This window comes from Cupressus sempervirens, chromosome 5, assembly GCF_028749045.1.
Source record: "Cupressus sempervirens isolate cs-2001-9-10 chromosome 5, ASM2874904v1, whole genome shotgun sequence".
NCBI lineage: Eukaryota > Viridiplantae > Streptophyta > Pinopsida > Cupressales > Cupressaceae > Cupressus > Cupressus sempervirens.
The window spans coordinates 498,144,275-498,169,271 of NC_143122.1; the positions used below are offsets into that span (position 1 = coordinate 498,144,275).

At 36.3% G+C, this 24,997-nt stretch overlaps 1 protein-coding gene across 1 annotated transcript in view; it reads right to left on the reverse strand.

The window, feature by feature from the left end:
• The window catches only part of LOC149556900 (uncharacterized), a 166,874-nt gene extending 143,296 nt beyond the window's left edge, over window positions 1–23,578 (reverse strand). Inside the window, exon 1 of the mRNA XM_089831531.1 lies at window positions 23,448–23,578. Coding sequence (XP_089687657.1) covers window positions 23,448–23,534 — 87 coding nt within the window. The 5' untranslated portion in view covers window positions 23,535–23,578. The remainder of the gene's footprint in view (window positions 1–23,447) is intronic.
• Window positions 23,579–24,997: the final 1,419 nt, after the last annotated feature.

Genomic DNA, 24,997 nt, shown 5'->3' on the forward strand with positions numbered 1-24,997 from the left:
TCTATTTTGCATAGAACAAGTGTAGGGATTTCCTAAAGAAATCCTTTGAAGATTGGTGTTTACTCTCTTGACACAGTTCCCAAGGCAAAGAATATGAAGTTTGAACTCTAGAGGATCACCTTAAAGAAGTTCACAGCAAGAACTTGTTTTAACTAGCCGAGCTTGAACAATAAGATCAGTTGGCAATTCACCCATATCCATCGTCTTGAGGATATCTGGATCAATTTGTGTACAAAGATAGACATTCGTCGAATGGACTATTCCTGATTGACTTTCAAGCAAATCATAGATTTCAACCTTGCAAAGATTCTTGTTGGAGTGGAAGATGATGACCAAATCCTAGAGCCGAAATACGTCAAGCATCATGTGGAGGTCTTGCCGGTTTTTACAAAATCAAGGTTATCAAGGAGAGCACTTCAATCTAGGACCGTTTCCAATCTACTATGGCCAACACTAACATTTGGTTGAGAAAGAGAAGGTTGAAAAGCATAAAGAACAAGTCAGGAAAAGACTTCAACCTTGCTTGCCCAATCAGATTAAAATCTAAGATAAGAGGTAAAGAAAAGGATGGCAAATCTGCCTCACATCCAAAACGCTTGATAGCACCTACTCCAAAACTTACCATCAAAGGAGCAAGTCAATGGGTTGTGTGCTTGAAGTGAAGACAATGGGGCCTCAAAAGATCCATTTTGATCTAAGTGATGATGATTCGCCACAGCCACCAAGGAAACCCTCTCCAAAGGCACTCCTACTATCGAAGTGTCAGTTGCAACGGTTCTTCCCGATTCTGCATTTGCTTCAGATGAGTCATTTGATTCACCTTTGTGTGCGACCATAGATACCTTTCACTCATAGCAGGCACCTTCTCATGAGGACCTAATCTTGGTTACATCAGCTTTGCCTATCTCCTTTGTAGCTCCTACAATCTTGGCAGTGGATCAGTATCATAACCTTTGAGTGTGTGTTTGATGCATATTCTATGACTATTCCTAATGTCACGATTCCATCCATGGTTTTGACGGATACTTCATCATCGGAATTTGAACAATTCATAGCCAAAGTCACACACAGCAATACGACTCCAGTCACCATCTAGACCGAAGTTCCACCCATTGTGACTGCAGTTGTACAAATTGATTTGAGATTTACTTTGGTTACCACCACTGCAACAGGATCCTATTCATTCTATCTTCCTCCGTAGCTTACTACAATTACTCAATAGAGGAAGAAAGAAGATATCCCACACGAAGATCACGATCTCATGAAGGTTGCCAAGACCAAGGCCCTTAAAAACAAAAAAAGCAAAGATGGTTTCCAAGGTCATGGTTAGAGGTGACAACACCAAATATGTAGAGGTAGTTGAGCCTATTGTTGAAAAGCCAATGGAAGAGATGCAATCCCATGATTACAGGTCCACCACCATTGAACTTGGCAAACAAAATCGCTTGGCTTGTCAGCAAGATGCACATAATGTTGTCAACTTACTCACGTGGAAGAATGATCGATTGTGGGAGAAGAAGAACAAGCTCAAAGAGAAGAGTATGTGACTGCTTGACATCATTGAGAAGATAAAGGCTTCCTCTTTGATGGTTGATCCTATTTCTTCAGAGCATGCAGTATGAGCTGAAAGGAAAGCCAAGGTTGTAAATGAATGGAGCAATTACATAGAGTTACAAGGTGTATGAGTGATTCAGGATGCATATAGGGTATTGAAAAATGGGAGGAAATGGACAACCATGTTGAATTAACTTCTCTTATCATTCAACCATTAGTTCAATCTTTTGGATTGAGATCTAGAAGTTTGAAGAAGCATGACAGAGGTTGATATCAACATCTTGTATGGGTATGAGGTCATCCTTTTTGTGAAGATGTATCATGACTATTTTGCATCTTATTAGCAACAAAGAGCAAGTCATGCAAGAATGCAAGAATTAGAGACTGAAACTAAAGCGGTAATGGAATTAGGCAAAGCACAAGGGAGCATGATTAGTAAAGGTTTTCAAGAACTAACATGCAAGGTTTTTGTTGAGGATAGTGAACTGATTAATAAAAAGGATATTCCAACTCAGTTCACAAAAGCTATTTCTCTACAGCTTGAGACAAATGATTTTGATTTCAGCAGAATACATATACTGGCAAGCTGGAAATCTTCATTAAGTGTCTTACAGGGTAAGCTGAGAGAATGTAACAATGTGGTATCAGAAGGCGCTAACACACTTCAAAAAGTGACCATCTTTTCTCAACATACCGGTGAACCAGATATTGCATTTGTACGAGAGTCTCTACAAAATATTGGAAAACTAGTTGATTCTCTGTCAAGATTTCATCTAGGTGTCTTGGCACTGATTTTTTCCATGCTTCTTAGGAACAATTAGAGTTTCTAGCAGATTACATGTAGAAACATAACACTTTGTAAAACATGAAAACATGTACCTATATACACGCTTCATGTAATCAAGTTGCTAGTGCATTAGGCATACAACTTTGAATAAGTCAAAGTTAGTTATAAGTTTGTTAGAGAATAACTCAAGGTAGTTGAGGGTTTCATCTTTTCTCTCCACCTTTCTCTCTCTTCTTTTCCTATATAAAGGAGAGAGTTCATTGCAAATAATTATCTTTTGTTTGTGCAAGGAGAATATGTTGCAATTTCTTGTGACTTAAAAACTTTGTGTTTCTTGATGCGAAATTTCTGAATTGAATAGAAGAAGCAAGTGCTCCCAAACTTTGTGCTTTGAAGCTTGAAATCGATCATTGTATCCTTATGTTGCATCAATTTATAGTTTGTTTGTGTGAATCATTTGAGCACTCTATTTGGTTTCTTGAAGACTTTGGGCTTCTATAAATAGGATCGTTATAGTTAGAGAGTGGCTGCAAATACTTGGAATTGAAGACTTTGCACTTTAATTTGAAGTCTTATTTCAGTTTGGATAGTTTGCAAGAAACTTTGCACTTTGCCATCTACTCAAATTCTTCACCAAAACAGAAATTGTGAGAAACTTTGGGCCCTTATTTTTTAATCCACAAAATATATAAGTAAACTATATCTGTGGTGTTTTTCTTTTGTCAATTGTGGAGCCGTCAATATTATCGTGGCAATAGATACCTTTTGTTAAGTTGAAAGTTGTAGTTGTGTATGAATCATTCCTGAAAAAAGAGGAAGTGAATACGAACCATCCATTTGTTAACTTCAGTTAAGTCTCTATTGAAGACACCTACGAGAAAAAGGGAACTCCCCTATTACTGAGAGGAGAGAGTTCTCTCACTACACCATTACTTAAAGTAACAATTTTGTAAGTTTGGTTTCAATTACTAAAAAAAAATTAGCCAACAAAATGAACCATTACTTCATCTCCTACTAATAAATCCTTGTCTCCTAGTTTTATCAACCTTCTCCTTATATGTGGTTATGTTTGATGAAACACATTTTCCCAGCTCATGTGCATTTGACTTATCTCATACACCTACTAGTTCACCTTATTTGGAAAGTCAAATGAATGCGACTGAAAACAAAATTGTTGCAGCTCTATCACATTTTGATAACATATATGAGATGGTTGAAAAACTTTTTTGGAAGGAAGAATTAGACAGAAGACAAAAGGAACTAAAAGAGGAGTTCTCACATTTGCATGTGATTAAGAAGGGAATGAAAACAATACAATCAGACTATCTACATCTTCTTTCAAATCATGATCATCTTCTCAATCTCACAGAGCTCAATTCTAAGGCAATAAGGAAGAAGGAAGAAGAAGTGGAAATCCTTTCTTGCGAGCTCACAAATACCAAGGACATCCTAGAGACTGCCCTAGCGGCATTTAATAAGGTAGAAATTCAGAGTGTTGAGCTTAATCAGGAATTAAATTTGGCACATTCTACCTTGGCCTAACATTCAGATGTAGATGTTGAGGATGTTGGCAATGATGATAGCGAGAGGGTTGATCAACATGGACATGTTTCATCCACATTCAGTGGGCAAATAGTATCATATGATGAGTCGTTGACTGAGGTTCAGGTTATGCATTGTGACTATACAATGAGGAGTGCCCATCACTTTTCATTTGATCCATAAGTGGAAGATTTGATGAGATGCAAGTGTGGATTGGCTCAGAGTTGGTATCATTCATCGTAGGATGGAGGTATGTCATCTCCGGAAGATGGGATTAGAGGTTGCAAGTATCAAATTAGGTGACAATGGGAGATCATTTACAAGGGCGCCAGTCAGTTTTCCATTATAGCGATGTATTTCCAAGAGGGTTGGATACTTCTATATCATAGAGATCTCATGCAAATATCAGGTTAAAAGGTGATTATGATGTAAGTTGTGTCACCAATTGGGTTACCTACAGAGTCAGCACATTTGGAGGGGCCTTCCAAAGGTCGGATGTAGTTGTGAGATCGCAAATTCCTTCAGTGGTTTGCATCTCCGATGTGATAGCAATTTGTTTTGGGACTCAAGCACTAGCAAAGTTAGTTGTATAGCTTGGCTGTGTTTCACTAATGAGCTTCGCCACTTCTGGCATGGTGAACAGGAGATCAGATTTGAGCAACAAGAGTCTAATGATCACCTTGGTCCTATTTTGTTTTTTATGGATTCCTCATGCATGCAAAATTTGGATAATGGGTATGCCATATATACTTGCACTATTGATGCAAGTATGATAATTTGGCTTTCTAAGATGCTCTCTACTGAGATGTTCACTCTCATGACACATACTGTTAGATTGCCACACCATTACCAACGTGGTAGCTTGGTGATTGTGTCGGTTGAACAGGAACTATCTTCTTCATTTGCGCAGGTATTATAGGAGCTAGATTGTGATATCAAAGACATCACACAAGTTTACACTTGGGACCCAGGTGAAGCAAACACATGGATGGTTACGGATCATGGAGTTAAGAGGATTGATTTGTTGCATTCCATTCTTGATGAAGAATGGTATATTGTTGAGCTCCTGCTACCTTTTGATATTAGAGGAGTGTGTAGTTATAGCTAGAGTGAGGTACTCAGTTGGGAAGCGAGCATTTCCTTTTATGATAGCAGTGCATAGCAAGTTGTCCTGATTGAGTATAGACATGAGATGGTTTGGATGTTGAATATCCAATTGATTAGTGTTTGAGTTCATGTTAAGTTGTTTTACGACTTTGGGGTTAGAGATTTTTACACTAGTGTAGTGCAGAGGTTGGACAAAGTATCATCTTTAAAGTAGATTTGGAATTCAGGCATTTGACTCCAGCTTACACATACAGATTGCTTGGGGGCAAGCAATTGTTGGGAAGGGAGGATTGTTGTGTCCCCTTTTCCAGCCAATGAATTTTGTTGAGCCATTACCCTGTTCTGCCTTGGTCCCATGGGAAAACCAAGTTTATATACGATCAGAGCAATTTTTGGCCTAGGCAATTTCAGTTGCAAGCTACTCAGGGTTGTTTTAGTGGGGTTTCCAAACACTTACTATTTTTAGTAAGTCAGTGGGCTAAGCATTCTTGGCATTTTAGAGTTGGACTAGGAGTGTCTTGTTGAGACTTTTCCAGCAAGCTATCACGCATGCATATCCGAGTCCATCTGATTAGAGGTTTTAATGCTTCAAAATTTAACTGATTTATTATTGACTTTATAATTCAAGAGCAAATTGTTAGTGCCACTTTGTTAATTATAGGCACTTTATTTCCTTAAGTATAGGAAAAGTATTATTTTAAAAAGGAAATAAAGGAACAAAAAGGGGAATGTGAAGAGTCGCCTGTTTGTTCTTAAAAGGGAAGAAGGAGCTCATTTCCAGGATATTTGGTTTTGTGATTTGGATTTCACTTTCTCTCTTGGAGAGTTATTTTTGAAAGCTTCAACTATCAACAAGTGCGAGGACAGAAACCCTCATGCTTAGGCAGTAGACGGAAACCCATTGTCAGTTGGAGACATCGCACAAGTGTTTCATATTGTATTCCAGATTCATCTTTTCTGTTATCCAATCTTGTTGTATTTACTGTATCTATGATTGGAATTTTTGATCATTTTGTAGAACTTCAATGAAACATTATTTTTGAAAATGTACTTCCACCAGGGATTTATTGCAATAATATTTTGAGATTTCTTTTACCTAGCTATTTGTTGGGGTTTTGTTGGCAAATTCTGAAAATCATTGCATGAATCTATTTGTTTAAAATTTCTGAGATTCATTCAAGGGTTTCAAGGCAAATATATGGTTAGGGATATTATAGGTAGCCCATGCAAGCTCACAGTCTCCTTAAAGAATAAGTCTACTACATGTACTACATCAAATGCCTTCATACAAGAAAGGAAATGTGACATTTTATAGAATATATCCACCACCACAAATATAGAATCATTACCTCTTTGTGTCTTCTGTAATCCCAAAACAAAATCCATCCTAATATCTTGCCAAGGTTACTAGGTACAAGCAATGGTGTATACAATCCCACACTCTGACTACTACCTTTAGTAACTTGACAAATTCTGAAGCTTTGAACAAATTTCCTAACATCCTTATGAATTTGTGGTCCTTGTGAATTTGTGGTCAATAAATATCCTTCACTTATCAAACCCAACATCTTATCAATACTGAAATGTCCAACAAGTCCTCCATTATGCTTCTCCTTAGTCAAATTATCTCTCATTGATCCTCTAAGTATTGCATAACTAAACTCCTTGAAAAAAATGTCAACCTAAATAAAATAATCCAACCATTTGCATCGGTTAGCTGTTACTAGTTCATTACAAGCTTCCAATGGATCTGCAAAATCAAAGTTAGTCTCATACAAAGTCTTCAATTCATAAAATTCAAGCACTTCTATCCTCATCTCTATTAGCAAATTCTTCCTTCTACTCAATGCATCTGCTACTTTGTTTGACTATCCACTCCAATGTTTCAACACACAAACATAACTATGCAAGAACTCAACCCATCTCATGTGTCTTTAATTTAGCTTCCCTTGATTACTCATATTGCAATCTTTTTGATCAGTATACCACACAAATTCCTTCGATAACGAGTAATGTCTCCACTTCTTCAAAGCTTGAGCTATAGCATAGAACTCTTGATAATAAACCGAATATTTCCTCTTAGCATCATTCAATTCCTCACTATAAAAAGCAGTAGGTCTACCTTCTTGACTTGCACAACTTCAATTGCATTCCCATTTACATTGCAATCCACTTGACATACCTTATTGAAATTTGGTAAGGCCAAAATTAGTTGTTCAGCTACTTTCTACTTCAATAATTCAAAACTCCAGTCAGCTCTATATGTCCATCTGATATTCTTTTGATCACCTCTAATAGTCTATGTCATAGGATTACAAACTGAACTAAAATTCCTAATAAACTTCTGATAAAAATTAGCCAATTCATTAAGTGATCTAACTTCTCCAACATTCTCTGATGTAAGCTATTCCAAGATTACCTTGACCTTCTTAGGATCCATCTTCAAACCTTCGGCTGAAATCACAAATCCTAGATACACTATCTCGTCCCTTATAAAATAACATTTTTGATATTGGTCAACAACTGCTCTTCCTTCAATATCTATAATACTTGTCTTAGACGCAACAAATGTTCCACATTACTCTTACTGATAATCAGAATATCATCAAGGTATGCAACCACAAATTTACCCAAGAATTTCTTCAATACTTTATTCATCAACCTAATGAAAGTACTAGAGGCATTAGGCATAACCAACCACTCATACAAACCTCCATTAGTTTTAAAGGCAGTCTTCGATTCATCTCCTTCTCTAATTCTAATTTGATGATAGCCACTCTTCAAATCAATATTTGTAATATACTTTGCTCCACTCAAACAATCCCCCTTTTGAGGCATTGCAACCAAATTATGGTCTAGGATTTAATATCTTATCTAAGCATGGACAAAAAGGAAATGATCTTAGGTGCATGGAGCAAAATCCATTTAAAATTGATTCTACACACTTCTATTGTGCGTACACATTATCAACCTTCTCCCTCTATTTCCATCCCCTCATAAATTATCTGATATCTCCATGTCTTCTTGTTGTAAGTAGTCAAACCTTCCCTCGCAATAGAAAGGATTGCTTCAGGCTCCTCATCCTTTATTTGAGCAAGATTGTCTTTTATTGAGCCTCCTCAAAGTCCACCAGGATACTCTTCCTCCTCGTATGCATAAGAAGTTCCATAAACATGATAAAACAAAACATTTTTTTATGCATACCATCAAGTGCTTGGCTATTCCACTAGAGGATGTAAGGCCTTGCAAGATCAAATAAAACAACTTAATGAATTAGATGCCATCAATCTTTTGTTTATTTACATGCATATTTCTTCTTTGCATAATTGATATCTATCCAGTATATTTTAGATGTTAAGCATTTTCTCATGAGGTTTTTACACCTCTTCTCCTTCTATTGCATTGTTACTTGTTATGTGGTATTCATAGATTTCCATCTACTTGTTGCCATTCATGGTGGTACAATGTTCTGTGCAACTATAATCTGTCTATGGTAGCAACACAATAATATCTAGCATAGATTGTCCTCATCTATACACCGGGGGCAAGAGCAACTTGTTTCAAAGGTGTACGTCCCTCTTCAAGATTCTCTTCTTTCTCCTCTTATTTTCCTTAAAACATCAACATGGTAAATATGTCAATATATTAAAGTGGGGGGATAGATGAGGGGTGGGGGCATATATTTATTTTACTTGCGCAATCTTACATGCAACATGTCTATTCTTTTTCCTACAATGGCGCTTGTCTACTCCTTGTCCTCTATGGAGATTGTCTATTTGTCGCCCATTGTGGCAAGTGTTTATCATTTCCCTCTACAACACTTACCCAAATCTATCTAGTTTGTAGCGTCCTTAAATTGCAATAGCCTTTTAAATATCAAGGTTAGTTCTATTAAACATCTTCGCAATGATTTTCCTCCACAACAAGGTTGGTCCTACAAATCTATGATCACCTAGCATAGCCATTATCATTCATGTGAACCTTAGCAATAGAGCAAGTCAGTGACTCAATCATGTAATATCTCTTCAATATTGGTTGCTTTCCCTTATGGGTGCATTCTTCCTTTAAGTAATTAAGCATTAACCTCTTCTCTTCATTTTAGAATTCTTTTGTATTGTTCCTTGACCTTTTATAGACGACGCATAGTACTAAGACAACTTCCCACATTAAAGTCTCTTTCACTTTGTGCAATCAAATTTTAGTTTGTTTGTTATGTGTTATTCTATTTTGTGTCTATGTTATTCATTCTCCTTTTTGTATGTCTATGTGTTTATCATGTTATAACTTCTATAGCTTTGTAGCTTTCAGGTTCTAACATTGTTGTCTTGTGCAGATTTTCTTGTTTGCATTTGGTTAGTAGGTTTTCAGCCTAAAGGCATTCTTCCTTTGTTCAAAGCGCTTCCTCTACAATATCTGTTTGGCATCATAATTTATTTATTTTCAATAACTTTCCTTTAGCGTGCATATTCATTTAGATTCATGAGCCCACCAGAGAAGGCACAAAATGTAAAGTCTGAAATTGCATCCCCTTTGAATTTTCACCTACAATTTTGTATCCACTTTAGTGTTTATGCCTCTTATCATTTGTGTAGGCTAATTTCAGCCCTTGCATCAGTCTTTTCCCTCCAAGGCCGCTTTAGTCACCTTTTTAGCAACTACCTTTTTGTGTTAGTTTGCAGTAACGCAAGATTTTCTTGTCTCGTGTTATTTTTTAGCATAATTTGTCTAGACATTAGCACATAGCACGAATGTCCATGTGTCACACTAGTATATCTCGTGATATTTTGACGTTCAAAGTCGTTCAAAGTCATTTTTAAGTGGTTGGCCAGTTATCACCTTCCTTGGTTAATGAAATTCACTCAAAATGTCTTGTAACAGCTCATCACCCCTTATTGCCTCCTCTTCTCTCTTTTTAAAAATACCTTTCATTCACACGAATTCCCATGGTTTTATCGGTTGTTTTGTTGAAATTTATGTGGTTTCATAAAGCTCTCTCTCTCTCTCTCTCTCTCTCTCTCTCTCTCTCTCTCTCTCTCTCTCTCTACAATAGTTTCACACTCTCACAACACTCTTGGCTTCCTCAAGCGTCTTTGGTATCATCTCTCATCTCTTTGGGCATTCCAGGATTTATCACATCCCTTGTCTATCCAATAACTTATCCATCTATTCTCTTTTGATCTATCTATCTATTGATCTGGTTGTTGGGAAGGTGGAAACACCACAACAGAGACTTGAACAAGAGAAGTCCTCGTCCAGCCCCAAAACAAATTCTTCTGTGTGTACAGGTTTATTGGAAGATTTCAAATGCAAAAACGTTTGCTTGTGTTAATTTATTTCATTTTTATTTTTTCATCTCTGTTATCTAGTATTTCCTATTGCATTTCTTATTTCTGGATTTTACAAGTTAGCTAAAGCACAATGTCGGGTCTTTATTACTAAGATTTTTTTTATCACAATCCATAAAAGACTGCAACATGTCATGTCGATGTTCATACACAACACTATTGTCCTTGATCGACACACTCATATTGTGGCTGCAAACTCTCTATCATCTATACTCTTCACTTCTGTATTCAAGAACTCCATTTTATTCATATGCAATTAGATATCTTCATCAGTTTAAGTAGCTAGAGATATATAAATGTATGTACTCAAACTGGCTCTCAAAGGAATGTAATTTTCCTTATGCAGAGTAATATTTCCTCCATAAAAAAAAATTATTATTACAATAGCAGCCATAGTTGGTGATGTTGCATAGAAGTAATGCTAAGGCATGCAAAATATATATCCACCTATGGACTGTGATGTCAATCAAATAAAGTTCAATGGCAAATAGGTTCAAATGGGTTCAAAGGATCCAATAAGGGTGATTGTATATCATGGAGGCACTAAAAAGTCGACAAAGGTTCAAGAAGTGCACAGAATATGGATAAAGTTGGGACATTGTAAGGAAAGTGTAGCAACAGCATTAACATACAATAAATGTCTCAACAAGACACCTCATGCTCATGTACTCCAATATGAATATAGGAGATTAATGCACCACCAAGTATCAACACAACAAAATGTCAGTAAAAGCACTCTAAGGTGAATATTTTCTTTACCTTCAATTTTAAACCCTTCCTGTTGATACATGTTAATCTTTCTTCCAAAATACGCTTTGGGAATTAGTACACTTTTGCATCTATTTGATAGAGCTACTAGTATGACGCAATGTCTACAACCAAAAAAGATTGTGACCATCTATGTTGAACTCCAACATTTAGGCAAACCCTCTTCTTACAAAGCTCACCTTCTAGCACAGTTGGAAAACTCATGCAAACTAGCACATAATCATAGGAGCTCCTAAGTCTTGGGGCAAAACATTTGCCCAAAAACTCGACAAGCCCTAGGCTTGCCACCTATAGCATATACCAACACAAACCTGCATTATTTTCACAATGCACACTAGTATGAAGCAATGTCTACAACCAAAAAGATTGTGACCATCTTTGTTGAACTCCAACATTTAGGCAAACCCTCTTGCTACCAAGCTCACCTTCAAGCTCAGTTGGAAAACTCATGCAAACTAGTACATAATCATAGGAGCTCCCAAGTGTTGGGGCAAAACATTTACCCAAAAACTCGACAAGCCCTAGGCTTGCCACCTATAGCATATACTAGCACAAGCCTGCATTATTTTCACAATGCACAACCCCACACACAACCCCTTGTTCTTTGCACCATGCACCATGCACACAGTGCTTGGAACCAAATCATCAAACTCCAAAGACATCAAATGGTTTGTAACTTTGTATGCAACACTTGGCATTGTGTGCCTATTATCTCTAAAAATTGCACCCGTATTGAGTTCTAAAACCTAGTCAGTTCGAGAAACATGGAAATACTTCGAGGTAAGTGGGTTATCCAAAATTGGAGTAAATCTTCAAGTTCTAGGCCGGTTCCTATGAGATGCTTTCACATTAAGCTCTTAAACTTAAATCTTGGAGGAAAAGGGATAGGAGGATTACAGAAATAAAACTTAAAACTATGGTGATGCACCTAAAAGTATCCTTGAGCCTTAACAGATAACCAACACACAACGGTAACTGGTAATACAAGAACCTTAGTACACAACCCAATAACATGATGTTTACAAAACAATTTATAAGTGGTTTAATAAGATCAACCATTAGGAGGAGAAAGATTTTATCACATACTAAGACGGATTCTTACGACCAAAAAAACTTATAACCTACAAAGAATTGTATTTTCTTGCATAAAGGCACCAATATGCAATACAACTCCAATGACAGATAATCACATGAACTTGCATCAACATTAAGTACACAATAAAATAGAAAATGAGAAGGGACACAATGTATTACTGCTCAAAAGTGTTACCAATCCCCATGTCTCAAAGTGATTTACAGGAAATATAGCAAGAATGAGGAGAAGGATTGGAAAATATCACAAGCCCACAATCTGCACAAAACTAGAACCCTTTACAAATGAGTCTTTAGCTCATACTTATGCTTTTTTCCATCCAACAAATCATTAACGCAAGTAACAACCCCTTGGTTGAATTTAGCTTTCAAGACACTTTTTGAGCCCCTAAAAAGTCTTCAAAAAGGTGCAAATATGGCCCAAACGTCATGGCCTGATAATATCATCATAAAGGCCCATAGTTACACCACCCTAGGGGACGAGGGGACGGCGGAACGAGGGGACAAGTTTCTAGGATGGGGGGACAGAGGGGACTTAATTTGGGGATGACAAGGGGATGGTGGCAGGGGATAGGAGGGGGTGTGTATATATACACATATGGTACTTTAAATGCTATTTATGAAAAGATGTATTGCAATATAAGATATGAAGATGTAAAAGAGTAAATACTTGAACATTGGATGGAATTGGAACATTGAACATTGAACATAAATAGTCGAATCAGCAAATAGTCAACATCAAAACATCCCCCATCCTCAACAAAGGTGGCGGAATCTGGTGGTGCTGCTGGGAACAAGGGGACAGAGTCCCCAAGTCCCCGGTGCGTCCAAGTCTCCGAGACATGGGGCAAAAAGGGGGGGACGCGTCTCCGTGTTACTATGTAAAGACCCCTCCGCAATGCAATCTTATCCTTCTAAAGGCTCACAAGAGTCTCCAATATGCAATAACTTTCTGACTTTCAAATCCCATTACCATCTCATGCTTTACAAAAATATCTATTAATCTTTGATATATATTTAAATGAGAATTTATAACTTATTAATAATAAATACTAATTATATTGATATTATTATATGACCATTAAATCAATTAATAATAATATCAATATAATATATTTATTATTAATATTATAATTTCATCAAAAATATTTAAATGTATTATAAATTATAAATATTTTTATGTATTAATAGTTAATGGATATTATGAAGTTTAAAAAAAACAAATCAATCATTAATAAAGATGACTTATAATTATATCATCTTATATTAATGTTGATCAACATAATAAAGTGGGACACTTCACCACTTTTGGCATTTGCATTTAATTAAAAACATACTCATGTGAGTATGTAGGAGAGAGGAAAAAAATAAAATAAAGGTAAAACAATGCCTTGCGAATGCAATGGACATGAAAAAAAATAAAGGCAATAAAGCCTTTTCCTTCCTTCACATTACATGAGGACATATTAGGGATTGAACCCTAAAAGCATTTGACTACTTTCATTTCATTTGCTTGTCTTCCACTTTGAGCAGCCACCTGGGAAGAAGAGGATTTGGAGCTGGAGAAAAAATGGAGTTCATTGTGCATTTTCTGTTCTGCAAGAGCAGATCTTTTCTTGCTCTCATTTAAACTGCAACTTATGGCGCCATTATGGAAGCTTTTAGCTGTGATTTGAACTTGAATAGCACCACTTTTCATGCACTTTCTAGGTTTGAACAGTAGACCTATCTCTGTGTTTTTGACTGGAGATTATGGCATATTTAAGCATGCCACCATGGAAGGAGAAACAAGAAAGATTGTTGGGCAAAACATGGAGCTCAACCTAGTAAAATCTGGGCGTTTTTTGTAACTGTAACAGCAGAGTCAATCTCATTTTCTTGCTTTGCTTCCTCATGCTTGAAGCTGGGCATTGCCTGGAAGCAGAAAACATGGGCCTTTTACCATCTTTCGCTGGAGATTTTGAAGCACTTTTAGCATCACTGTTTGTTCTGGATTTGTCTTGGTATGCTGCAGTTTTCCTGTGATCCTTTCAATGCACAAAAAAGAACTGAAGTTTCTTGCATCTAAATGAAGGAAAAAATCTGATGTTTATGTTTCCTTCAAAAATCTGGAAACTTCTACGTTTTATGAGGATTTTATCCTGAGAAATAATCATGGATGCTCTCTTTTATAAGCTAAAAAGAAATCTGTACTTTGACTGTGATTTTAGATCTCTCCTCTTCAGATGTATTGGCTAGTAAGCATTTCATTTTTTCTCTGTTGTTTGGAAATATATCTCAGCTAAATGAAAGAGGCCTTCCATTTTTCTGTACTTGATTGTTTGATTTTGCTTCAAAAGACTTATCTTCAATGCATGCCATGACTGTCCTGTTTGCTTGAGAGATGAAGAAATATGGAAATCTGCTCTTCTTTCTACGCACAAAAATGACACCACCTTCCAGCCTTTGGCATTTCATGTAGCTAATCATTTGAGATTTTCTGAAAAAGTGGATGCAGAAGGATCCTGTACAGATTTTCTTGCTGTTGTTCTCATCTTTCTTCAATTTTCATGGACATTTGAAAGTTATGAGATGATTATCTACTCTTTTTTAAGTTCCAGCCAAGTTTGAAACTTAAAGCTCATCTCTTTGAACCTTTGTGTAATGACACCATTATGACGCTCTATTTAGCACTTCTAATTGCTACTTCATTACAAACTTCGTTGCATCTAAACGAATATTTTGTTTGTAAGCTGGAGGATCATACCTTGTTATGTGCCAGTCAAAGTTTAATTCTTTGCTTCTAAACAGAAAATATATTTTTGTTTCAGATTTAGCACTTCTTTACATTGACTTAATTGTTACTCTGCTTGGAAATCACTAGTGTTGCTCTGTGTGTAACTGAATGATTACTTCCTGTAGCAGCCTTTATCATGTCTTTTTTATTTTGGTTATTCTCACTCTTGCTTATTGATGTCGGCATACTTGTCTCTTATTAACAAGCTGAACTCGAACCCTTGTGGGAGCCACATTGTCATCCACTTGTTAATTAGAGATATCTATTAGTGCATTCAAAATAAACTAGTTAGAAACAAAACAGGGCTTGGGTTTGGCAATGTGGATGCATGTGTGGAGTGTAATTATGAGATAGGTTAGTCATTGCTTGGATCCATTGGATCTAACCCCATTCCTACTTTTACTTTCAGGATTTGGTGCTGGAGCGCGGGACAAAAGGAGCCTAGGGCATCACGAGCGTGCATGGTCAAAGCGAGCAGCAACATCGCCAATCATTCAGGCAATGACTAGCCCATGTGACTCTTATACTTTATTCTTCTTTTTCACATGTAATGTCCCCAATTTTGTCAGCATCAGAGTTTCAGGGATTAGCCTATTATTGTGATCCTCGTAGGCTAATTATTGTGGATAGAGGGTCTTCTATGGCAATGGCTTGGCTTGGGAGGGTCTTATCTTCTCCACATCTCAGTAAGTTACAAGTTGGTCTTCGTTTGGCTTAAATCAGACTTCGTTTGGGCTTTAATTTTTTGTACTTACTATTTACCGTAAGTTGGTGTTGATCGAGATAGACCCTTTCTATTTTTGGAAAGTGCATTTGGTCACATGGAGAAATAATAGTTTCTTGAGTGAAGTTACATTTTGGCAACAAAAGGGAATCTGGAGGTTACAAATACAAGCTCATTTCATTGGGAAAAGCATGCTTGGATATTTATTTGCTTTTGTTGCCTTTGTGGCTTTTCTGAGTTCTGATTTTTTGTGCCCTTGCAGAAGTATAAGGGTTTGTAGCTGATTGTGCATTCCACTGCTGAGGTATAGTGGTTTGATTGGAGAGTCTAGATTTAGAGCTTCCTCTTTCTATAGCAACTGTGGCTGAGGAGAAATTGTCTATTGAAGGGATTCAGTGTCTTCTCTTACTGTAACAACTGTGGCTGAGAGGGCAAACCCTTCCTGGATAGATTTGGTAATTCTTATATTTGTTTGCTGATAATTCAGAATTCATAAATCTGGATATTGATATTTGCTAGAAAAATTTATTATCTTTATGGGTGGAAGTCATTGTGAGCATAGAAGATTGATAGCATTTATATTTGCAAATTGAAAGAGTTTGAATGGTCTACCTGGGATCTGCTGTGAGTATCATCTATTTGTTATTGTGATGGGAATGTTTGTAGATGTTTGAGGAGCTGGAAATTTACTGAGTCTCAACACCAACTTGGCCTGTTAGTGCGCTGCCTATTTTCTGACCTTGTAATGTTAATTCTTATTGTTAGCATTGTGTGCTTACAGTCTGGAGTGGCATTTGCAGCCTGGTTGACGTGGGGAATATTCAGAACTGTTGGTGTCTTGTTAACTGGTTTGGCAGGTCAGACAGTTAGATTGCATCAGGTTTGGGCATCCAGTCCTGTGGACATGGCTGTTTGGGATTACTTGTTGAACATTTGCTACTATATTTCAGGCATACATAATCAGGGCTGCTGCAACTATACTATGGGTGATTTATTGTCAGGTTCTTTCTTGTAATTAATAAAACCTTTGCAACCTTATTGTAATCAAATAGGAACTCAGTATTATCAGTTTGAGAATACTTGCATCTCTGAATTTTAATGGAAAATACATGGGGCAGAAGTTCATATGTATTTGGTATTTATCAAATGCAAATTTCTTTAAGTCTGATTTATCTGACAATTGTGAGTAGTTCACTACACTTCCTAGTATTGTGTTTAGAATTTAAAGACATCATACATACAGTGATATCAGAATGCTTGCCAAGTGTTTGACGAAATGTCAAACCTTTGATTTGTGAAAGAAATTAATGTTTGATTAAGCTATAACCTGGAACAGGGTTATTACATCATACATGTATTCATGTTTTCAAATTCCAGTTTTGAATCTATTCCTTAGCTAGTTTCACAGCTTCTGTGAAACATTTGAACATATTGATCAATAAAATACTACATTTTCAGAAAAAGCTTGTAAAAATCAGCTTTATGTGATGCTCTTTCTTCATCAAATGTAATGATTCTGTTTCTTGGTTTACATAAAATCAAAGCTCTTGTACTTGGCAAAACACAAAAATGCACATTTGATTGGCATAACTAAGACTCTAACTAAATTATAACCAGGGGAGAAAATTTAAGTAGCAGTGCCATCCACACAAAGCTAAGAATCATGATGCACAAATGCATGAACTCTATTTTGTGTGTCATGTCTCTTCCTCTACAAATCAACACAACAAACAGAGCACATGGTCCAAACCTCAACACAAAATATTGTGCAACATCACAAGATAAATACAAATCTGGCGCATCTTTTGGCACCAATACATCCCATTCCACCTATAAGTATATTGCAAAACTAAAATTATCTTCATTGCAAGTGGCATTCACACATGGCAGCTCAATCAATTCAACTTTCACATTGGCATTTGTCTTCATGATCATCTAATCTATAAATGTACATTTGTAAAATAAAACAGATAGCAAGGCAAAACTAGATTGACGGAAGTAAATACACAACCATGCATCTCCCTCAAGAGTATGATAGGTATAAAATGTGAAGAATTCTTATATTCTTCTCTTTCTAAGACTTTATCCCCTCATTACTTCAAAAACTTACAACACAACTAGGTCCCCCAAATTGCCTAGGAATTATATCACTTGAACCCTCACATAGCAAGTCTTTGTACTTTAGCTAAGATCATGGTTCTAGTCTGATGTTGATTATGGTTCTAAGCCAATTATGCCCAGATCATTCCACTGTGGTCGGGTTCTCTATGGGCTTGGCAGCCAAAGAGAACGTGACTGCCAAGGAAGGACCATGATAGAACCCATAGGAACCAACAGCTGTGAGTTTCCATCTTTTCTTTCTAAGACTTTATCCCCTCATTACTTCAAAAACTTACAACACAACTAGGAATCATATCACTTGAACCCTCACATACCAAGTCTTTGTATTTTAGCTTAGATCATGGTTCTGGTCTGATGTCAATTATGGTTCTGAGCCAATTATGCCCAGATCATTCCATTGTGGCCGGGTTCTCTATGGGCTTGGCAGCCGGGTTATTTTAGCTCAGATCATGATTCTGGTCTGATGTCGATTATGGTTCTAAGCCAATTATGCCCAGATCATTCCACTGTGGTCGGGTTTACTATGGGCTTGGCAGCTACAGAGAACCCAATTGCCAAGGAAGGACCATGACAGAACCAATAGGAACCAACAGCTATGAGTTTCCAAAAATGGGCCCCACATGCAAAAAATAACTCGTCACTAGGCGCTACTATGTTAACATTCAAAGGATTGCTGCAAATATAATTGCACTGCCTGATCGGTATATGTATTCCAAGAGTGGCAATCTCTCTTTATATTGTGGATGAGATATGGATAGACATGTCCCTTCGTATATCACATATATATTTATTATAATTAATATTTAATTGATATAACATTATAATTTAACTGCACACACACACACACACATATATATGTATATATATATAACTTCAATTTAGTCTCTTGAGTTTATCCAACTAAAGCTACCAAACATTAACACTCCCTCTTAGCTAAGGAGGATAAACACATGACCATATATTACCTCAATGTAGTATAAGAATATCTTTGATCAAAAGATATTTAACATTTTGATATCATGAGTATTGGCCTCTAGAATATCAACATTTGTTATTCACCAAATACTCTGAGCAATGATATTGGGAGTGATGGCCTTCTAAATGTCATCTCATATGACATTCACCATGTACTCTTTGAGCAATGGCCTCCTAAATGTCAAGTTGCAAGATATTCACCAACCACTGTGAGCAATGGCCTCTTGAATGTCATCTCATATTATATTCACCAAGTACTCTGTGCAATGGCCTCTTGAACATCAATTTGTGTAACATTCACCATGTACTCCAAATGTTCATAAGGTATGTGCACACGCATTCTCATAATGCTTACCATATGAACATCCACCATTCAAGGTATAATCTATAATGATTTGCATAGACATCATAAGATATCCATCATAATAGAAAATTAAGTTATTGTAAGATCGTCACATTTCAATAACTTCTGCAAATAAAAGTGATAACCATTTGGAAGTCATCACTTCCTCGTGATGTACACAAGGGGTAGGCCCATTAAATCATGCAATCACACTCATGATACCAAAAGTTTACATGAAGTAAAAACTCCCTCTAATTCTTATATGATCAAGATCTTCAAAATCAACTGAAACATATCCTCTATCCACTCCTTCAGCCGGATGTGTCAAATTCCCTCTTTTTCTTGCAAGAACATCCTTAGAGGAAAAGATCAAGGCAAATAGCTGTTATAGTACATATTGATATAATAAGAGAGCAACTAATATAATACTCAAGGATAATGGATAATTCTTCATAAAATCATTCCAATATAATATAGATAAATGTCTAATTTAAATATATATAAATTGAACATATATGCATATATATATATTCAATCCTCAAAGTATATACTTTACATAGATTATCAAAATCATCTTTTCAATAATTATTTTGAAGTATCCTTTGATTATATTTACACACTTTGCATTTGTATATTCAATTATACATATATATACATTATATATATTATTTTTTTATATAATATATATAGTGTACTATACTAATGAATAAAAACAACATATTATACATCATATATTTTTGACATATTATACAAATAAATAAATAATTATTACATACCTTATATGATGCACTTAGCCCTGTAAGATTATGGCATTGTACCTTTATCTCTCTTTCCCATATAGTACGTGCATTGTTCTTATTTCCTTTGTAACTGAAATTGAATGTAAAGCTTGCACTCTAATGAAATAAAGTTTCTCCTTAATTTACGGTTCTTATTATAACACTTTCCTATGTGTCTTGTCTGTACTCTATATGGGGCCCATGTCACATAAATTCTAGTCCTCATTCGAGGTATTTCCTTTGTTTCATGTGACGCTTAGCTTGCAAATTAATATGTTAGCTCTCAATCTTAATATATTGTTTTGAGTTTAATGCAATGAGGTGTAAGCTTTGAACTGTGCAAAGAGCACGCCAATATGCACTACTCACCAAACACATCATCCCTCTTACCATATAATTTGTAATCGTCCCAAGGGAATATGCTAATGACATTGACCAGCCCGTCAGCCACACAACCCAATATGCTTGATTTTCGCAATAATTTATTTGTTTGGGGTTTGACCCATCCTTTGAATGCCTAATGGTTTTGATCCTTTGCTGGCAGTGAAACTAATTTGCAGTGTGGATTGCCTGCTCGCTCTCATCTGCTATACACCACATCCCCCATAGTCTTAGTGACCACCCTAGTTGCAACCTTCTTTAGCATCATTGATTTTCGGAGGTCTTTTCTTTCTTTGTTTTGTGCTCGATTTCTACTTCTCTTTGGACTCGCACTCACTGTTTTGGACCATTTGATATGGGTTCACTATGATGAAATTAATGATTGAGCCCTTGTCAGCTTCCCTTTGAATTTCTCTGTGATTTCTCCAAGCTGCACTCATTACAATTGTTGTCTACTTTGGACTGGGAATTGCTCGCAGTGATAATCCTATTTGTACCCACCATGATTCTTCCATAGCACATGAAGTTGACTAATTTATTGGTCTTCATTTGTACATTTGCAGTCTGGCTCTGATACCATGTTAACTTTCAGAGGATTGCTACAAATGTAATTGCGCTGCCTGATTGGTATGTGTGTTCCAAGTGCAGCAATCTCTCTTTATATTGTGGACGAGATATGGATAGCTATTCATTAATATTTAATTAATATAACAATTAATAATTCAACTACACACACACACATATATATAGTTATATATATAACTTCAGTTTAGTCTCTTGAGTTTATCCAACTGAAGCTACCAAACATTAACATGCTATTTATATGATTTACCGTTTGAGTACAAACAAGATTGTTGTTCAGATGTACCCTTAATCTGAGTGTAATACTTATTGATTCTGATATGAAATACAGAAATATACACTGGCTTGTTGTCCTGATATTACTTCTTTTATATGAAAAGGATGATTGACGTTGATCTGAGAATGTACACTGCTCCTCACATCTTCTTTGTAATATTTGTGAATTTTACCCTGCTTAATCAATCTGTTCACATATCAAACTATCGCTGTTTCAGTTGTTTGGCTTGATGCAATATATGTTGCTGTTCCTGATATTAATCAATGAATTCATACTGACTTCTGTTCCTGTAGAGCCGTCCCAATTTGAATACTAATAATTAAAAATAAATCTTCACCTACGACTCTCTCTCTTGCCGATGGTGGATTAAATCTGCCCAAGTCTGTAGCTTGCAGGCCAAACTATGCTTGAAACTTTAGATTTCTAACTCATCACATTCCAGCAACATGTAATATTATTACTATATGTTTGAAGTTTTGAACAAATGATGAATGAACATGTATAAATCTATGATGCGTATATGAATTTATGGATTTATAATCTATCTATCTATCTATACACACACACACACATATACATGGAACCGGAACCCAGGCAAAAAAATATCGCCAAACCCGCATGCCTGAGCCTGTATCTTTTTTGAACAAATATATACTTATAATACATATATCTATCTATACATGCATACATACACACATACGTACATGCACGCACACAAATAAACACACACATGTGGAACTGGAACCCAAGCAAAAAAAAATTGCCAAAGCCGCATATACCCAAGCCTATATCAAAAGCAGGATTGGTAACTTAGCTTGAACCTGCAAAACGTAAGTAGACACCCAGCTATTTTTTAAAAGTGCAGAATCCAGTTTTAAAACATAATTTTCCCATATTTTCTCTAATTCAGTTTTAGAAAGTGCAAATGATAGATAGGACTACCTTACAAGCAATTCAGCATAGGGTTTGACAACTGAATTGACGTTGGAAAGCATTTAGCAAAGGTATTTATTAATTGTTTCTTCCCATTTTTTTCAAAACTTCAGAGTTCAAACACAGAAAGCATTGCCATTACACTGCCCAAATTTCCTGCTTATCAGGTTTTCCAAACATCCATTACTAGCATTGCAAAAAAGATGGCAAAATGAAAAATTATTCCTTTCATTTTTTGAATAATTTCATTGTCAAATACTGAAAAACCTGCTGAATTTTTTCTTCCTTGTTCTCCAACATACAATCAACAATGGTTATGGAAGACATGAAGGGGAGACCCAACATGAAGCATGACAAGTTGGATGAGGCCAAGGGCACAGTTACACACAAACTATGAAGACTGTATATGAAAAGAGGAATCATTTAGTTGAAATTTCACCTTGCACAAATTACTGGCCCAAGATGTAAAGATGTGTCCTCATATACCTAAATGAGTGAGGAGAGAAATAAATGTCCTAATTTCCAATTAAGAGTAACAGAAACCCAAAAGGAAGACAAGGAGAGCAACAGCGACAATAATGACTTCCAGAGCTACCCTTGAATCGTGTAAATGTTCTTTTATTGGCCCATGCATTCAACATTCCTCTGTTGAGTAGAGTTTTAGCTTGAGATCCACCTTTAGGTTCTGGTGAACTAAGCGTTCTGTGATAAAATGCTTCTACATTCCAACTCCTCCTGGGTGCACAATGTATGCATTATGTCTTCCTATTCTTTCTTTTGAATCATCCATCTACCTATATCACACCAGAGTGTATAAGAGCTATTCCTTGTTGGAACTATGAGTATCTTCTGCTTCCCTGCAAATTCCGCCATTATGTTTGCCTGGTTTCGGCTTTTTATAATGGGTTATTCAGAATTTTTCTTCCACATAATATTTTGTTTCTTTTTCAATGTTTAAGCATTCAGTCATCATAATACCACGCCTGCTCATTCACTTGATTTTCTCTTTCATCCACGTGCACTTATTGATGTGTTATTCTTCTTCCAAAAAAAGTGGCAAATATTGAGGTTGTCCACAAGACTAACACAATCAACGGGACCGATGACAGTCTTGCAATAGGCCAAGAATTATACTAGAACGGCAGGGGTAAATAGAAGCTAGTAAGGCTTATTTCTGATGATTGAAAAATGTTGAAGAACAAATTGAAAAAAAACATTTTTCTTGTCAGCTTGCTCTCGAAGAGTCCGATACATCAATCGCACACATTTAACATAACCACAATTAAAATAGTTCAAAACAAGTGGAAACCCCATGATCAAGCAACAATTTTGAAGTATGAGATTTGCATCAACGGGCGTACCTGGTTACGAGATCCTCCGGGCAAAGGAAAATGCTGTGAAGAAGAGCGGGAAGAGCTGCTAGCTCTGAGCTGCCACGTATCATCCATGACTCGTGTGTAGCTAAGCAGTGGCCAAAAGGGGCCTAACGTAAACCCTGGTCCAAAATGAGTTCCAGAGAGTGACAAGGACAATGGCAATGCCAGTGGCCATTGACACTACAAACGACGGCCATGTTCTTCAAAATCGGGCCAGGGCGATGGCGACGGCGATGAGACAGCAAGCCATGGATTACGCCCAAACCCCAGCCATTTGTCGACAGTGCTCACAGAAAATAGAGGAACACCCCCAACACTTCGCGCTCGTGTGAATGCGTACTTTTCAATGCCTTTACGTGTAAGCGACACGTGTTGCCTGGTCAAAAGCTCCATCCTCCCTTACAAGTCGTAATCTGAAATTCTGACCGTCGGATGCCGCCATCCAGACTTTGTCTGAAGCCGTCCGATGAAGGCGAATCGAACGGCTTTTTAATAGCAGCTAAGAAGCAGGGACAGGATCTCAGCCGTCCAATCTTGCAACGTGGAGAAAGCTTATTGGTTATTATAGGTTGACCAGAGGCAGAGTTAGTTGCCCGTGGCTATACAGCCACGAAAATGCACTTCCTTTACATTGCTTTTTCTAACTTTTTTAAAATTTAAGTCCTCTCCTTCGTATGGAAGTGCATTTTCGTGGCTGTATAGACGTTGCCGAGTTAGTTGAAGGTGAGTTGACCTATGCTCGAATTGGTAGGGTAATAATTGTTATGTTCGGTAATTTAATGAAGATCTATTTATAATTGTTGTTGTTGTTGCTGCGCATATCGTATAGGTAACACGAGATGCTAGTGCTTTGTCCACACTGCCCATGGCTCTACCAAGTTCAAATTTAGTGTGGTTGTCGATTGGTTTTATTATTGGTAAGTTGAAATTTCCAAAGCAAGTCAAATTGTGATATTGCTATAAGGATTTAGTTGTGTGATTTTAAGTCAAATTCATTGACTCATGTTTCATGAGTAGTGATTCAACATGAATCTATCTCTCATGAGAATAAATGAAACATTTAGCACTCATTAGATCTAGGTGATGCTCATAGGGGTGAAGCATCGAGACTTCTCGGGAGTTCACCCATCCCAGTACTACTCTAACTTGAACACGCTTAACTACAGAGTTTCCTCCATGATTTTATCATTATCATTATTATTATTACATGTTTGCTCTATAATTCTATATACCTATGTACGTGAGAAAATTAAATTTTATTTATGAATTACAAACTTTGATATTATTTAGTTTTCAATTACTTTAACCAATCACAGTAAAATTATTTTTATTTATTTTTATTTAAAATAATTTAAAGTTATCAATGTTCTAAATTGTTACTAGTTGCAACCTTCTTATTTTCTAAAATATTAATTTAAATAATCAAACACATATTGTTAATCTTTTTAATATTGTTAGTTTCAACTTTTTTTTAAAAAAATTAAGTTGAAATTATGTTTAAAAATTATCATCAAAATAATAAATAAATATTAAAA